This window comes from Phacochoerus africanus, chromosome 11, assembly GCF_016906955.1.
Source record: "Phacochoerus africanus isolate WHEZ1 chromosome 11, ROS_Pafr_v1, whole genome shotgun sequence".
NCBI lineage: Eukaryota > Metazoa > Chordata > Mammalia > Artiodactyla > Suidae > Phacochoerus > Phacochoerus africanus.
In genome coordinates this window covers 134499111-134517742 of record NC_062554.1, presented here as the reverse complement: position 1 = coordinate 134517742, position 18632 = coordinate 134499111, and the positions used below count along the sequence as shown (strand labels likewise).

Here is an 18632-nt window from a genome sequence, read left to right as displayed (position 1 = left end):
GCTCCTCTCAGCCTTCCTGGTCACCCTCATCCTACATGTGCTCACCTCCACGGCACTTAGGAACGTCCACCTTTCAGTACAACCTTCTTTATTACTTTTGTAACATCTCTGCTTCCTGGACTTTAAATGCTACAAGAGCAGGAGCTTAACCTGTTCCCTTCACTGATCCACCGCAAGCCTAGAGACTGACGAACAGTATGTAAACAGTAGTACAGATTAATAAGTTCGGAGTTCCTGTCATGGTGCAGTGGAAACAAATCCAACTAGGAACCTTGAGGTTGCGGGTTCGGTCCCTGGCCTCATTCTGTGGGTTAAGGATCTGGCATTGCTGTGAGCTGTGGTGTAGGTCGCAGATGCGGCTCCGATACTGAGTTGCTGTGGCTGTGCTGTAGGCTAGCAGCTGTAGCTCCGATTAGACCCCTAGCCTGGGATCCTCCATATGCCATAGGTGCAGCCCTAAAAAGCAAAAAAAAAAAAAAAAATTAATGAATATGGAGCTCCCTCAGTGAGTAGAAAGAAACCACTAAAAATTCTCCAATAAGACTCTGCTCTATGGTCCAAAGAGCTTTGGAATTTTACTACCTTACACGGGCGGTTCATGCCCTTTTTTTTCTGAACTACGAAAATTTTTTTTTTAAGATTTTTATTTTTTCTATTATAGTTGATTTACAATGTTCTGTCAACTTCTGCTGAACAGCAAAGTGACCCAGTCATACATAAATATATACACATTCTTTCTCTCACATTACCTTCCACCAGGTCCATGTACTTTTTAAAATAGAGGATGGAAATACAACAACTCGAGATCACGAAGACTTAAACCTTTTGGAGAAGAAAAGAGTGTACCTCTGCACCCTTTTCAAAGGAGTGAAATAAATGCGTCTGGGGAACCGTGCTGCGTGGCCCAGTGAGTGGACCAGGAAAAGGACTCTGGTGACACCAGATGGCACAGGGCACTCGGCCAACCCCAGCCCAAGGCAAGAATGTTTCTCATTCACAAGCGTTTACCTCTGGGGATGAAAAGGCCCTTCGTCATCTGACTCACCCCCCAGCCCTCCCACGAGGCCAGTTCTCCTGGCACGAGTGTCAGCAGGAATGGGAGCTGACCACGAAGCCAGCTCGGGTTGTCCGCCAAGCTCCTCCAGGGCGTGTGGCTCTCCTTGCACACCATGCTGGGAGCCAGCCCAGGAAACCTCAGCCTCCTCCGCTGCATCCCCACCCCCCACCCGAGCACCACCCCCTCTTCTGGGGAGGCTGCTGTGGAGACCAAAGAGGCTCTCAGAACAGGATTCTCCCGGATCCATTATAGAACTACAGCATCATAAAAACCCAACCTCTCCGAGTATCTAAAACAAGGCATTACTTCTCCCGGCACCCTGGTGTTTGGGTTACAGTGTGAAGGGCTGTGTGACCCGCTGCCCAGGGGAGCTGTTTTGATTTCTGCCTTGGGTGTTATCACCTCCAAGAAAAAGCTTTAGGAGCAGAAGAGCACTGGCTGAAAATGTCCAAGGCCAAAAATACCATCGCTTTGACAAGAAAGAAAAGCTTTCATTTTACAAAGAAGGAAGTTAAAGGGTTACCAAGGATTTGCAGGACGAGGCGGTCCCTGGTTAAAATGACACCCCAGATCCGCCCTCCCTGGCCCTCTGTCCTCTCCACCACACTAGGACACCCCAAGACTGGCACAGCCTCTCACCCCACCTCTGTGGGGAGCTTCCTCTGTGGCTCCCCGTTGCCTTCCCCAGTGCGCTCTGATGCCGAAGGCACAGCCGAGGCAGGAAGAGGGTAAGACACCAAGATGCCTCTCCCGCAGGTGTGGCCCCATCACCTGCAGAGGCGGGTCTGGTTCTCTGTGCAGCCGCCCCAAAGGACGAGGGTCTGCTGCCTGCTCTCACAAGCGCCAGACTCAAGGCGGTCCCTCTGACAACCGGTCCTCAGGCCCTGGCTGTCCAGCAGGCTTTCCAGAGAAAGAGGAAAGGCACAGGCCACGGCTGGTGCGCTGGTCCAGGTGTGGGAGGAGAGGCTGTGAGCACTGCCTCCACCACAGTGGAGCCCCATAGCTCGCAGCATCCTACAACGCAACACAGGCCCGCCGGCCCTGTGGACCACCCCCTCCAGCCCGCCTCTCCACCCCCTGCCCCAAGCCTGTCTCCCTGATGTCTACTCTGCTGCCTCAGCGGATCCCCTTTAAGTCCTGCTGTCCAGCTGCTCCAGCCCTTAACTGACCTCCTCTCACTCTCACCCAACACACGACCCGCTGGACCACACAATTCAGCACCTAAATGTTCTGAGCGACCTCACCTAAGCCACCGTCCTGGGCCTCCGTGAAATCCTCCCACCCAGCGTGCGGGAGACACCCCCTGTATGGTGAGGACTTGAGCTGAAGGGAGATAAGCTCCCTCTGTTTCCCTAGTTCCAAGGAGAGAGGAACAGGACTCAGACACGTGAAGCGCCTCTGAATGTTATTCCTTAAGTTTATCCGGAGAGGCCTTTGAGGCTACAGTTGCCTGGTGTCAAATTGAAAGGATCGCATTAGCTCAACGATAATTCTTCCAGCTGCACAGCTCGGGCACAGAAAACAACACGCCCGGAAAGGGGGAGGATGGCATTTCTTCCACTGCCCTCTTGGAGGAATGACGACACCCAAGCGCTAAGAGCTCTCTCTCCCCAGGTTTCCAAGCGCAGAGCCCCTGTGGCTGTCAGGGGCCCCAGGTACTCACAGGTCGCTGGTGTGGCAGGGGTAGGGGATGGCCTGGGCCTGTGTGCCGGGGCCCAGAGCCTCCTGCCCCGTCTGCACCGAGACGATGGCTCTTTCGATCATGTCTTGCAGGGGCACAAAGATGTAGTTGTACTTGAAGCCATCGGCCGGTAGGCTCTGAGGATGGAACTTCCAGAAGGGGTTTCTCACCATGTCTGTCCTCATGCTGTACAGGACACTGGTCCTGATGGTGTATGCGACCTCCGGCGGCAGCGGCGGCGGTTGGGAGCTGAGGTTCTTACCGACGAAGGAATTGCTGAATATGACACCTAATGTCAGACAAGGGAAAGCAAGGGGCTATCACGGCCCGGGAGCGGCTCAGCCCGCATCCCCGCCGACCTGACCGGACGGACGGTCCAAGAACCTCAGCTCAGCCCCCATCACCCAGGGGCCGCACCCCAGGGAGGCCAGGCTGATTGTATAACACAAGTCCTTAGCCATGAGGGGGAGCCAAGGTCTCCTAATTCCCAATCCTAAAAATAAAAAACCTTCTTTTTTTCGTGTTAACAGAACCACACAGTGCTATCATTAACACAAAGAAAATATTCGTTCTGCATGCTTGCAGGACTTGAAAAATTACTCAAGGCTGTTCAAATAACCCAAGTCAGCAGGATCTCCCTCTCTGGGGTGACAGTGTCCCTAAGAACTGAAGTCTTTGCACTCTGTGTTCAGACACATGCATTCTTTGAATTTCATCTATAAAGCCCCTCGTGGGTTTGAATTCTGTCCTCCCAAAATTCGTATGTTGAAGTCACCTAGTACTTTTATTTGGAGACTGAGTCTTTCTTTTTCTTTCCTTTTAGGGCCATGCCTGTGGCATATGGACGTTCTCGGGCTAGCGGTCAAATCAGAGCCACAACTGCGATCTACATGGCAGCTTGCAGCAACACCAGATCCTTAACCCACTGCGCGAGGCCAGGGATCAAACCCACGTCCCAGGGACTATGTCGAGTCCTTAACCCGCTGAGCCACAACAGGAACTCCTGGAGAGCGAGCATTTACAGAAGTAACCAAGTGAAAATGAGGTCACTGGATGTGCCCCAGTCCAGTATGACCTGTGTCCTTACAGGAAGGGGAACTCTGGACATGGACACGTGCAGAGGGAAGATGAGGAAGAGCAGGGAGAAGCCGGCTGTCCACAGGCCCAGAGGGGAGAGGCCTCAGAGGAGCAGGTCTGCGGCCTCCAGCTTTCTGAGAAAATAAATGTCCGCTTTTTAAGCTGCCCAGTCCATGATGCTTTGGCCAGCAGCCTCAGCAAACAAGTGCAAAGCTGAATAAAAATAATTCCCTATTTTGTAAACCAGCTATAATGAAAAAAATAAAAGTCATTATATAAAAACAAAAAAATAGAAAAAATAATTCCCTGTTTATTCAATCGGAATCCGAGAATCCATAATATTTATGTTGAATAAGTGAACAATTAATCAGCAGAGTTGACCTGCCCACTGTCTCTTCTCTGTAGCCCCCAAGGATATCAAGATATCAAGAGGGAAATAAAATGGATGGAACAAAGAATACAGCTTGGACAAGGGAAATACAATTTCTCATGTGAGATTTAAGCATAATCTAGGAAACTAGTGTAAACTGGTGAAACAGATTTAATGAGGAGCACAAGGTCATGGATGATGTACGAGGCCCATCTTTTCACCAACTCAAGGCAATTAGTTCTGCTTTATTTGTTTTACCTGGGAAGCACTCCTTCTCTTTCTGAGCCATTATGAGACACGTCTGGGGAGAAAGACGCAAAGTGACAGCCTTTGAGCCGTGCCTTAATGAGCCTATTTCTTCACCAAACACTTACTGGCCAGGAAACTGTTCTTTCGCATGAGCTCCTGTGCCTTAGACTCCAGGGTGGCCACCGACTCCAGGGCCTGGAAGCGGTTGAGCACCACGCAGGACGAGAGGTTGACCAGGACACGGCCCAGGGAACGGACACGTCCCGCACTCGTGTGGCTGAACATCCTGCCCAACTTCCCTCCTAAAGGGGAGTAAAACAATTAGCAGTAATCACGCCTCGGATAAACCTCATTGGCTACGAGGCTGCCACGGCACAAAGTTGGGGGGAGTAAGGGTTCCTGCTGTGGCGCAGTGGTTAACGAATCTGACTAGGAACCATGAGGTTGCGGGTTCGATCCCTGGCCTTGCTCACTGGGTTAAGGATCTGGCGTTGCTGTGAGCTGTGGTGTAGGTCTCAGACGTGGCTTGGATCTGACCTTGCTAAGGCTGTGGTGTAGGCCGGCGGCTACAGCTCTGATTCGACCCCTAGCTCAGGAACCTCCACAAGCCACTGGTGCGGCCCTAGAAAAGGCAAAAAGACCAAAAAAAAAAAAAAAAAAAGCTAGGGGGAGTAAAGCAAGAATAGGGCAGGTCTGCTCTGGGCACAGCCCTTGCTATCCCATCAAGTTCTCCATGAAAGATTACTCAGGAGCGTCGAATTTTGTTCTACAGAAAATCTGCTACTTAGCTGCTGAGCACAAACTCCGCTTTTTATATACATTCCCGGGAATGCTGACACCTGCATGCAAATGGAGAGAAAGCTGTGCAACTGCAGAAGGGTGAGGTCACCGCCCACGGGGAAGTGGACAGCGGGTGACGGGGAATGAGAACGGAGGGCGAGTCTGAGCGGGAGGGAAGAACCTCTCGCAGGACAGAGAGGAGAAAAGGTGGCGTCCCAGCCAGGAGACAGGTGTTCTAGAAAGAGACTGGCACGGAAGCAGCGGGGCTGCTGGGAAAGCCACTCATGTATAACATTTTGTGCAAATGATCCTTAAGGAGCCGTGACATTGAGGAAACCCGCCTTCCCTGTTGTCCGGGATGTGCCTCTGAAATGGAAATGGGGCAGGAGATGAAGGCTGGCAGCATCTCGGGGCGAAGTGGAGCCTCAGACGTCCTCTTCCAGGACAAACACCCAGGATGGCTTGAGAACATCACCCTGGCTCAAGGAAGGCGCTGGGCCCAGGAGGGACAGACTTGGGAAACCACATGACCCAGAGCCAGACGGTGTGGGAGCAGCCAGAACTCAGCCTGGAGAAGGAAGGCCATTCCACCACAGGAGGTGCCAGCGAGTCTGTGGGGGAGTCGAGTCCCTCTGGGGGCTCTGCCCACAGTGCTCCAGCAGAAGGTGCCCTCAGACCCCCCCCACCCAAGTCACCCACATCACAGCATCCCCAGGATGTGGGGGTGGGGGCCATGCTCGCAGCTCAGGGTCACACACGTGAGCCCCCCCCCCATTGATCTCACTCTTTAAGGAGATCCGCCCAAAGGCTTTGGCTCAGGATGTCACACAGGAACCACTTGAGAAGAAGTGAACAAAAAAGAAAGCACATCAGCAAAGCTTACACACACAGAGAGAGCCAGGCACAAAACTGGGGCCGCGGCAGGCATCAGTGGCCATTCCCCTGATGGTGGGGACTTCACACAGCAGGTGGACGTCAGCTCCCTGCCCCGTCTTCCTCTCAAGAAGCACCCGTAAAGAGATGGGTGACAACTAGCCCCACCAACCCCAAAGCCACCAGACTGAGCAGAACCCTCGACGGTCTGGGAAGCATCAAATCGCAAAGAGAAGGCAGCTTCTGAGAGAGCAGGCACAGTGGCAGTCGTCTGAAAGAGGATCCACAGCTGTGAGTGACGGCCAGCCTTGCAGCCCTTCCGTTTCACTGCAGCAGAGCACACGCTGTGTGTCATTTTGCTTTTCAAGCCATGAGGTCCATTCTCTGCCCCACAAACCCTGCGGGTCCCTCCTGGGAGCAGTGTTCCCGAGTCCCCACCGGCTCTCAGTACACAGCTTGCTTGCTCTCTGCCACCACTGGGGGTGACTCTGCTATTGCCAGGTCTCAGCCTGAGGATCTGGAGGGCGGATTTCTGCCAACCGAGCTTTCCTACAGAGCCGCAGTGAAGAAGAGGGTGTCGCCCGTGCCAGACACTACTCTGCACACGCCTTCACCTTCAGCTCTACCGAACCCTCTGTCTCTGTAGCCAGGGGCACATCCGTCTTAAAGCACAGGACTGAGGCACAAAGATTTAACTAGTAACTAGCAAGTTTCCAAACCATGATTCACACACAAGCTGTCCGGCTCTGGAACCATCCTCTGAAACCTACCCCGACCTGGGTTTATTGGGTAGAAACGAGTGAAGCTGCTGTTGAGCAAACATCAACATCACATGAGCATCACTGCTGTCACACGGTTCTTCCCAACACACCGGAGAGGTACAACCCTGGAGCCCAAAGATTTAGGTCCCTGCTTGCAGGATGGGGAGAGGCTGTCTCCAAGCCTGGGTGCTACTCTCTGTATTTTATAGAGAATAGAAATTCTGTAGCCATCTTCTCAGGGAAAGACCATGCAGAAAAAGAGACTTGAAGCCATGCAGTAACTAGTAAACAGACAGCCAATGAAATGACACAGGCTCCTAGGACCAGCACCTAACTCACATCTGCAGACCCTGGAGAAGCTGGTTCCCTGAGACTGTCAGATTGAAGCCCATGCACTGGTTCAGGGAGAAGCAGCAGCTCAGACCCAGGCCCTCGGTGGACACAGTGGGTGGACGGGCTCACATCTCCCATCTGGCTGCACACTCAGCAGCCTCCAAGGGCTCAAGCCGGAACGGTCCTTTGACTGTCGGTGGCGCGATCCAAGGGGAGCCAAAAGGACCTGCAGTGTCCGGGTCCCTTCCCCTGTGTGCCCGGTGTCCCCCACTGGAACTCAGTGGGGACACAGCAGGGGAGACAGCACCGCGGGGCACAGAAGGTCTCCTGAGAAGGTTCCCGGAGTGGCCAGGGGTCTGGGCTGCCCCGCACCTGCTCCTCGGGGCCAGCTAGACAAGAGGTCATGGGATGCCTGGTTGAAGGAGTGTCGCCCGCTGCAGGACCCGTGCAGCCTGGCGACAGAGACACGGGGTCTCTGCCTTCAGAGCACAGTCCAGGGGGCCTCGTGTCAGGGGTCAGTGGAGGGAGCGCCCCGCGCACTACTCCCTGGTGGGCAGCTGTGATGTGTGACCCGCAGTGCCTAGATTTCCTCTTTGTGAATCGGGATAATAATAATCTCCTCTGGGGTCTGTTTCTAAAGAGTAAATGAAAGGGTCCCATAAACCTGGCACTCGCCGCGTCTCGCGCAGGACAGGCACTCAGTTAATGTGTCACAGCTATGAACACATTACACGTGATCAATTTCCATCAGCAGCACTGGTGGAACCTGCCGCCGTTGTCCTGCCACCTAATCAGAGAGCTATGATAGAGACCCGGGTGGCAGGGTCTGGACAATTGGCCTGGACTGGCTGAGGCCAGCAGGTGTTAACTTCCCTCGTCCAATTTCTCACCTACGTCCTTGTCCCAGATGGCAGCTCCTTTCTGATTTGGCCCCGCTGGCCACTCCAGGGTGCAGTGCTCACCTGTGAGGGCCGAGCTTGCCATGCCCAGGGTTCCCACCCATGGACCCCCACACAGGAGGACGGAGGGTGGAGGGAAGACAGGGCCCCCGAAAGAGTGTGAAAGAAGAAAACTGTGTGCGAAAGCTAATTTTTCCCATGAAAATGTTACATTCTACTCGTCTGTTCCTCGTTTGCTTTAGGACAGAATTATCTCCCCCCAGGTGCTGAAGCAAAAGTCTGGGCAATGCATCGTATTTATTCTGCGACCCTGTGTCCCTGGCACCCGGCCAGCAAGCACCAAGGTATCAGGTGTCGTCACCGCGGCTATGAAAAGCCTCGGTGAGGCTTGGTGTCCATACGGTGGGCAGTGGCTGAGACAGGATTCATTCGCTGTTTCCGAAATAGTGTGGGCGTGAGGCTGAGCTTGTGCCCGTGTGCTCAACGGCAGAGCCATCAAAAGCCAAGACCTGAGAGAGACACGGGCTGGGATAACCCAGCTCCAGGGCAGAGGGGGGTGACACTGTCCCCCTGCTGTAACTGCCCAGGGAAGCCGGGCAACGGTGGCAGCAAAGGGGACAAGACAGAGCTTTGCCCCGGCAGTAGCTCTACTGTGAGTCCATGTTTACCCTGGAAAGTTACCTGGTCTGTCAGTTTCTGCTTCCTCATCTGCAGCATGAAGAAAGCAAAGTGACCATGGAACTGTTCTGTGCAGTAAGCTTTCTGTAGGACCTCCAGGCTGTGGGTGTTAACTGAGCGCTTCCTGTTGTCCTATCACAGCTGCTGAAGAGGAGAGCTGGGCGCCAACCAGTTACCTTAACCGAGTTCCTCCTGATGAAACTAAGCACGACGACTAGAGAACAGGAGGCCAAGAAGTGCACTGCTCACTCCTTGGGGCTCTGGGTGTTTCGGATTTTTGTTTTCTTGTTTTGGACAGAGACTCAGAAAATGTCAGTTTTACAGGATGGGGCAACCTGGGGGCATTTTTGTACGGCTCATCATTTGTTGTTTGGAATATGTGACACTGGGAAGGGGGCCAAGGCCAAGTAACAGAGTCAGTTTTGATGGCCATGAGGAATCCTTGCAGTGGAGCCCACTTGTGTGAACAGGTTACAAAATGACACGGACAAGTGCGATCATTTTCACAAAAGTACCTGCACCTGTGTTCATATAAGCCATAGAATTCCTTCTGAAAAATTACCCCAAGGCTTTTTCGAGAGCTATCTCTGAGGATGAGACTGTAGGTCAGCTTTTTTTTTTTGTCTGGCTTATATGTATTTTCCATTGTTTCTACAACAGACAGTTACTTTTGTAATAAGCAAAAACTTATTTTTAAATGTTAACAACTAATGGGCAAGGAGACCCTGCCGTGGAGCACTGGGAACCATGTCTAACCACTTCCGACGAACCCATACGTGCACGGGCAACACACTCTACAGGAGGAAACTGACAGAACACTGTAAACCCGCCATGATGAAAAAATATGAAAAATAAACATAAAAAACGTTAAAAAATGAAAACAAGACCACGACGGGGTAAACGTTTCCAGGAACTGCACTGATGCACCTTCGAGTAGTCACTTTGGCCCAGAGTCTCCAGAGGCAAGGAGTAGGGAGCTGGCGAAGGAAGCAGGGGGCGCGGGGAGTTCACTCCTTAACCAGGGGCTTAGGAAAGAAGACGGGCATCTCGAGCGTGCCGTGTGGGTTCTTGGCAAGGCGCTGGAGGAAGACTTGGCCCCTGCACCCCCATGGCGACAGCAGGGGGCGGGAGACGCAGGCTAACAAGAGCCTCTGGAACGGGACAGAAACCTCCGACCCAGCTCACGGCGGAGCTCCGGTAGGATGCGCTTTCCAGAACCACTGCGTTTTTAAAATGTGCTTTCTTTACTTAAAAACATGATTCAAGGCAGTCACGTTGATTTTAAAATACTGCTAAACTTCCTAAAGGAGTAATTCACCAAAAAAAAAAAAAGTTTTTTTCGTAAAAGGGAAGTATAGCCCTAATATAACCCCTTACCCTCCATTCACCCTTGTGTGCCTTCCTGGGCACCAGCAGAGTGCCAGGTGCCAGGGACCTCAGACAGCCTGACACCCTCCCCTCCCTCCGGGAAGTCTTTCTCTCTTCCCTGGGGCCATCCGGCTGGGCAGGCTCCTGGGAGCAGCTCTGGGGCACACCTGGCAAACCGCTGCACAGGGGCCCAGGGTCTCCAGATCCTTGCTCAGGCCTGACTCTCCCTGAGTGGTTCAAAAACAAGTATTGAATATCTAAATGAACTCATGGACTAATAAACTACAGACATGACATGCATGTTTGCCGATTGATGAAATTTTTATCTAAGCGTCACATTTTCAAATCAATGTACCTGCTTTCAATTGACTGTGAACTCAATGATAGCAACTCCCAAGCTTTTGCTGTAACTCACAATTCTTGTATTTATATCAAAAGCCTTCCTTCTTTTTCTTTCCTTTTTTTCTTCTCTTTATGGCCGCACCTACAGCATATGGAAGTTCCCAGGCTAGGGGTCAAATCAGAGCTACAGCTGCCAGCCTAAGCCACAGCCACAGCCACACCAGATCCAAGCCACATCTGTGACCTACACCACAGCTCACAGCCAGGCTGGATCCTTAACCCACTGAGTGAGGTCAGGGATCAAACCCACATCCTCATGGACACTGTCAGGTTCTTAGCCTACTGAGCCACAAAGGGGAACTCCCAGAAGCCCTCCTTTTTAACTAACTTCCTTACTATTCAGGCCCTGAATGAGCAAATCAGAAAATGTCAGTTATGAACAAACTCTGGAATATTATTTATTTCAAGCCTTCATTTCACAGATGAGGAACCAGTGAGTTGTCACCGTCACCCAGAAACTTTAAGGCCAGAGGCGGGACCCGAGTGGGAGCTGATTGGGCAAGTGGACCAACCACAGGGCCCGCCCACTTACCAAGTTTTTGAAGGTTTTCAGTCAACTTGTCTATACTGACGTGCAGCTGGCTTTCTACAAATCTTCTTATAAATTTGTTTTTCAGGGCTTCCTAAAGGGAAATAACATCATTTAATAAAAATAACCTCACCACTCCTCTTATTGAGTAATACTTAACTAGGTTTATGCCGAGTTTCCTGACACAGGGAAAAGGCACAGGAAGTCAATCACCCTCAGAGAGGCTCTAAAACTTCCGGGTAAATAACAACATTTGCTTAGGACTTTGCCTTGGGAAACAAAAGTAAACAGTTTAGGTTACAACTGTAAACAGGCACTAATATTGAAAAGAGCTTAGGTAATAATTATGCACTGCTACTGAAAACAAAGAATGTATATCCGGACAAAACTCTACTTAAAAGAGACACATGCACCCACATGTTCAGGGCAGCACTATTCACAACAGCCAGGACATGGAAACAACCCAAATGTCCATCGACAGATGACTGGATTCAGAAGATGTGGTATATATACACAATGGAATACTACTCAGCCATAAGAAAGAATGACATAATGCCATTTGCAGCAACATGGATGGAACTAGAGAATCTCATACTGAGTGACATGAGCCAGAAAGACAAAGACAAATACCATATGATATCACTTATAACTGGAATCTAATATCCAGCACAAATGAACATCTCCTCAGAAAAGAAAATCATGGACTTGGAGAAGAGACTTGTGGCTGCCTGATGGGAGGGGGAGGGGGAGGGAGTGGGAGGGATCGGGAGTTTGGGCTTATCAGACACAACTTAGAATAGATTTACAAGGAGATCCTGCTGAATAGCATTGGGAACTTTGTCTAGATACTCATGTTGCAACAGAACAAAGGGTGGGGAAAAAAATGTAATTGTAATGTATATATGTAAGGATAACTTGATCCCCTTGCTGTACAGTGGGAAAATGAAATAAAAAAAAAAAAAAAAACAAAGAATGAATCGAGTATTGATTTTCTGACAACACTTTCCAATAGGATGGCACAGCAATCTTTTACATAAATCCTGTATACACCTTGTCCACGGGCCAGTTATTAAGAGGGAGTCACTGTTACAATAGCAGTAAAAAAGGTTTCAGCATTTTCCCCAACCCTCTTGTAAACCTACGCTCCTCAAAGCCTCATCTTCGAAAGCACCCTCTGTATCGTCCTCTGTCTCACTCTTCTGTCACTGTTGATGGTCCCACCTCTGCCCCATTTGTCAAAGGTTTGACTCGGGAAGGTTCTCCAAGATGACTGCCATCAACCTGATGACACTTTGCACTTGCAGCTGGCACCCACATGCTTGAGCTGTGCTGCCATGAACTTACAATGTCACAACAGCCAACAGCTCGCTGAGAGCGAAAAATACCCGCGCAGTGAGGCAGATGCCAGGATTAAGCACAGGAAGCAGGAAGAGGGGGCGGGGGACTCATCGGGGGACGTGTCAGTCCCCAGAGAATCTTTATGTGTTCACCTGACTTTGTGTGACCACAACTCTGAAACCTGGGCCCCTCTGATGGGGACTTTTCAAACAACGTGCGCCTTCTGCATCACGCCTTCTGCATCACGCCTTCATTCTCGCCTTCGCCTCCTGTGCCGTCACTGTACCGACTCCTGCCTACAAAGGACAGGACTTCACGACGAAAGCTCGGCGCGTGCCTTTTCAAAAATCTTATTTACCTCCTTTCGCTGGGCATTAGCTATTTGCCAGACATCATTAAGGTACGTTATATGTATTCGTCGTTTAATCTCAGCAGCATCTCCGTGAAAAGATGCTTTAACTGAAGGAGAAATGAAGTCTGCGTTACAGCATCAGGAAAACACTGACCTCGGCCTTGGGGGGCAGAGCAGGCCTGGAACTCCACTACTGCAAGTTCAAGGATGCTACTACTTTCTGGAACACCAGCCCGATGCTAAGAAATACAGCAACTCACCACATTTCATCCTCTGAGATAAAAAGTTCTTCCAGTGGTTGGCTAAGTGGCTTAAATGTCTAACTTGACTACTTAGTCAATAGGATTCAGCTAAACTGAAGACCTCTCCATGAAGCCACCTGATTTCTTTTCTTTGGCCACACCCACAGCATGTAGAAGTTCCCAGGTCAGGGATCAAACCCTCAGCACAGCAGCAACCCAAGCCACAGCAGTGAGAATGCTGGATCCTGAACCTGCTGAGCCACCAGGGAACTCTCCACCTGATTTTCTTCGATTGAGGTGTGGCTGATTTACAATATTGTGTTGGCATCAGGTATATAGCAAAGTGACTTTTATATATATATATATTTTTTTTTTTTCAGATGCTTTCTCATTATCGGTTACCATGAGATAGTCAGTGTAGTTCCACATGCTATACAGCAGGTCCTTACCGTTCACCTATTTTATACACAGTAGTGTTTATCTGTTAGTCCCAAACTCATTTATTCCTGCCCCCACAAACCACCTGATTCTGTCAGGTTCTCACACGATCTTGTAGCCTCAATTTCTGCCTATTACATTGTATGTCATTATCTGTAGTTGCAGCAGCAACTATTTACCGTCTGATTCATTACAGAAAGTGTCTCCTGACCCCTGGATCAGCAGATTAACTCCCGAGCAAACAACCCAAAGAAGAAGAGTACCACAGCAATGGCCGTGGCCACCATGAGAAGGAGTGGCCCAGACTTCCAGTTCCAGGAACAGACAGTGCTCTGAAATCCATCTCAGTCTGCCCAGAGGCCACACCTCCAGGGCTGCTCTTAGCCCGTGAGCACCACCTAGGTGACTCCAAAGAGCCACAGGGATCCTGGGACAGAGGACCCCCCTCACCACCACTAAGAACCGACATCAAGGATGGCAAGGCGTTCATTAGATGCAGGGCCATTTAGGGGTTTCCACCCAGCCTCCCGAGTCCCCCATCCCCCTGAGCCAGACCAGCCTTACTGAGGACCCAGCTCCCAGCCTCCTTCCTCCTCTGCTCTAACAGCTCTTTCCCTGTTAAAATTCTCACACATGTCATCTCATCTCGGCATCTGCTTTTGGGAGGATCCAGGCATAGAAGCATTTCCTATGTATCGCACACTATCCCGAGTACTTTACGTAATTTACCTGATAGCTCATAACTGCTATTTCCTTACATCACAGGTGAGAAACCCAAGGCACAGAGAAGTTCAGTGACCAGCTCAAGATCACACAGCAGAGGTGGGCAGGGCTGGGAATCAAAACAGACCATCCCAGACTCCATGGCTCAGAGTCCATGTTCGGAACCACACTGAATATGCTGTCTGGTGAGTAGGAGATAAGCCAAACGAGAATAAAAACGTAGGTGTACTTCCTCCTGCTATCAGATCTCAGGTGAGTTAGGTAATAAAAGGTTCTTACGTAGTTAATGGTTGGCCATCTACATCACAGCCCGCATACTTCAGAATATATTATTTGTCCGTACGGAATATTAGGGGATGATAACTGATTATTTTAATAGACCCACCGTTGAAAAGTCTGCACTCCACCCCTAAAAGCATTAAGTTAGTATGGAATTTAAAGCACAAATAAATATTAATTAAGTCATCAATTCAATCCTCGTAATTGCAACATGTTGCATGGGCAAAACAATGGATCATTTATAACATGTTTCCACATGTATCCAATTCTACCTCAATATTACTAGTCAGCTGGGAAAACCATGAGTGGTGGCTCTGTGGAACCTTCTAAAGGACCCTCTGATTTTGCAGATGTATCTGAGCATGTGCTTCCCCAGGCTTGGGGGTCAAAGGCGCCACCACTCACCTGCAGCTGGTTCAGCATCTGGCTGGTTCCACTGCTCTGAAAATTGCTGGACATGTTCAGCAGTGTTTCTGATAAAGTCTTCAGCTTGTCCACAAAATCAAAAGTGTAATTTGCCTGCAAAATAAAGCATATTTGGATATATCTCTACTTTGGCCATGTTGCATTAGGAAGATTCTTCCCTTTTTTTTTCTTTTTTTTTTTTTCTTTTTAACAGCCACACTTGCTGCACATGGAAGTTCCAGGGCTAGAGGTCAAATCAGAGGTTGATGGACATTTAAGTTGTTTCCATGTCTTGGCTATTGTGAATACGGGTGCAATGAACATTTCTTATATAGGAAAAATTATCAAAAAGAGACTAATGCTAACATTCTTTGTAAAAAATGCTATTCTAATTAAAAGAATAAATATATAGGCATTAGGAAGTACACAAGAAGCCTCTGAAGAAGGAACAACAGTTATTGTAGTTTTGAATAGTTTCTCTGCAAAATTAAAGCTCAGCAGAAAATGCAGAATCTACAGATTTTTAAGGGGACATAATGTAAACCAAGAACTCCTATGTCCGGCTAAGCTACCGAGCAAAGGTGAGGACCAGAGAAAGTGTCCTCAGATGCCCGAGGAGAAAGAAATGACCTATGAATCCTCCCGAAAAAAGTTAAAGTCACCTGAGCAAAGGCTAAATCAATACAAGAATATTGAAATGATGATGAGTCATGAAACCATTCCAATAGAGAATGAATTTTAAGTAACAGTGAGCAAGGTTCTACATGTAACCCAAATGCCAACAATAACTCTCAAAAGAAAAAATTATGAAAACTATAGAAAAGTTACAATAAAAGTATAAGCACCCAGTGCTTACTATGCTTTTGATGACTGTTAATGTTACGATAATCTGTAGGACTTCAGACTCCATCAATAAAAGACAACAACGGGAAGGGAGGGAGGACAGAGTACAAGCAAAGTTCTCACGTAAGAAAGAAGTGGCTCCTGGTGCTGAGCACTCGGGAGAGGACAGACACGATGTTAACGAACAGAAGCCAGGACCTCCCTCTGTGGCGCAGCAGAGATGAATCCGACTAGTATCCGTCAGGATACCGGTTCGATCCCTGGCCTCTCTCCATGGGTGAAGGATCCGACATTGCCGAAAGCTGTGGCATCGTTTGCAGATGTGTCTTGGATCCAGTGTTGCTGTGGCTGTGGCACAGGCCTCAGCTGCAGCTCTGATTCAAGCCCTAGCCCAGGAACTTCCACATGCCACAGGTGCAACTGCAAAAAGAAAAAGAAAGAGGAGTTCCCGTCGTGGCGCAGTGGTTAACGAGTCCGACTAGGAACCATGAGGTTGCAGGTTCAGTCCCTGCCCTTGCTCAGTGGGTTAACGATCCGGCGTTGCCGTGAGCTGTGGTGTAGGTTGCAGACGCGGCTCGGATCCCGAGTGGCTGTGGCTCTGGCGTAGGCCGGTGGCTACAGCTCCGATTCAACCCCTAGCCTGGGAACCTCCATATGCTGCGGGAGCAGCCCAAGAAATAGCAACAACAACAACAACACCACACAAAAAAAAATGTGGACCCAAATATATACTGAAATCAATATATAATAAAAAAAATTAAAAAAAAAAGAAAAAGAAAGAAACGAAAAAAGATTACAGGACGATTACGAGTCTCAGAGCTCAGTGTCTCAACAGGAAGCAGGCACGACGCTCAGAGATCCTGTCCTTCGAGTCTTGCTGTCACTTTCATCTCACAGGGAGAAAGTGCTTGGGTTTTGTTTTCACCCATATGCCACCTAATAACTGCTGATTTTAGAAAATGCCCTAACCTCTCTTACTTAAGAGTTCATTTCCGCTTAAGAAAAAAAGAAAGAAAGAGAAAGGTGATTAGGTCACAGCAGGAGATCTTCGCTGTGCGTTTTTCCTGCGGCACTCATTCTATCTCCCTCCTTAACATTCAGACCATTGGCTTACGGCTTCTGAGGGGAATGAGGCAGAGGAACTTGAAAATTTAAAAAGGAAGCAGGTAGGGATTTTCACAGTAGATAAAATAAAGGATTTTTTAGAAAAAGGAAGGCCAGAACCAGGGAGGGAAGAGCCCCTTCCCCATGATGCAGTTCTTGCCAAAGTGGTCCCTCCTCTGCATCTCAACAGGATCAGGAAAAGAGAAGGTCCCTTTGTGGTCCCAGAAACAAAGCGACCTCGGACTGACCTTCGCAGAACAAGGGGAGGACTAGAATGGACAGCGAGGTGGACGAAGCACACGTCCGATGCTTGGCCGACTTCCAGGCTGACATGTGGGAGACGGCAGGATGCAAAGACTTCCCAGGATGCTACATCCTACATGCATCTCTCGCTCCCTGGACCAAGTTCCAACTGTTCGAAGGGTCCCATGTAAAGGCCCTCTCCCTCTCTACACTGCTCCCCAGGCACCCCGTTCCAGACCCGGGGGGGTGCACTGCAGTCAGCTCCTTGTACACCTCCCTGAAATGTCCACACCTTCAAGCACAGGTGCATGTGCTTGTGACCTGCTTTTCTTCACTAAGACGCCCCACATTTTTCCACACCTTGCCTGAAATACACTTAACAGAAGATCTTGGAGACCAGCCTATACCTAAATCATCCTTCTTAGTAAGCTGCGTGTGTTCCTTTTATAAATGTGCCACCGTTGACTTACCCAGCCCCCTACTGATGGAGAGCTTGTTTCCCCACCCCTGGGCTTATAAACAATGACACAGAAACGTCCTTGTTTTCACGTGTGAATATACATTTTCAACATGACCTCATGAACACTGTGCCAACGAGGTCACTCACTGTGACACGCGCGCATCTGTGTCTGAGATCGCCTGTCTCCTGCACCTGCACCAACAGAGTGTGTCATCAGTCTGGGGGCCTCTGTCACTCTGATATGCTGTCTCACTCGGGGGTTACATTGTTCTTACTATAAATAAGTTTGAGCATCTTTCCACACATTTAAGACCCCTCGCAGGTTTTTCCTTCCCTGTGAACACTTCGTGTATATTCTTTGCTCATTTTCAAATGGGCCTTTTTAGTGATTAAATACTGAAAATTTGGGACAATACAGCCCCTGTCACGAGAGGAAAGGGTCTCTTGTGAGCCGACTCAGAGAGGAAGAGGAGGACAGGGAGGCCTGGTGAGAGCTGTGCCCACTCACACCTCGCCCTCCCAGCACCTCTCTGTGTAGACACCACTTCTGAGAGGCAAGGGAATTCTGACACCACCTTTCCGAGGACTTTGGCGAGGACTGACTGATCTAGAGGCATCCAAGAGGGGTTTTGAGTCAAACACATGAGTCTGAGTCCCAGTGGGCCAAGGCCGGTAGAGAGACCCCGAGCCAGCTGCCCCAGCTCTCGGCACCTGGCAGTGGCGCTTGTCTCTTGCAGTGGTTGAATGCGGTTGTCTGTCTGTCCTGGGCCTGCCGTCTCCTGGCTGTGAACCTAATGAACCTGGGGCACTGGACGTGAGGACAGCAGGATCAGTGCACAAACACCCAAGGTCCCTGCAGGGGCAGCTTCCGTCTCAGGGCTGCGTGTCACCTAGAGTCACAGAACGAGTACTGTCATAGACTGTCTGACTCTGCGTTCTAGGGAACTGCTGCTTTACTAGGATTATACCAAACAAGTCTCTTCACAAATGTAATCACTTCCTCTCTGGGCGACTTTGCTGCATTTTGATGTTTCGTGCTGCACGTTTTCACCCATCCGAGAGGCTCGCTCTGGGCTGAACCACTGAGGACCTGCTTTCAGATCACAGATCAGATGCCTGCAGTCACAAAGCGGATTTTGCTATAATCC

General features: G+C 49.8%; 1 protein-coding gene and 1 pseudogene across 1 annotated transcript in view; both read right to left on the bottom strand.

Annotated features, from left to right (window-relative positions):
* LOC125111183 (ATP-binding cassette sub-family A member 13-like) overlaps positions 1-18632 on the bottom strand; it is a 281764-nt gene that overhangs the window by 212096 nt on the left and 51036 nt on the right. Inside the window, 4 exon segments of the mRNA XM_047753036.1 lie at positions 2721-3027; positions 4560-4736; positions 11061-11151; positions 14835-14948. Of these exon segments, the coding sequence (XP_047608992.1) occupies positions 2721-3027; positions 4560-4736; positions 11061-11151; positions 14835-14948 (689 nt within the window).
* Positions 4708-4816, bottom strand: LOC125112298 (uncharacterized; annotated as a pseudogene).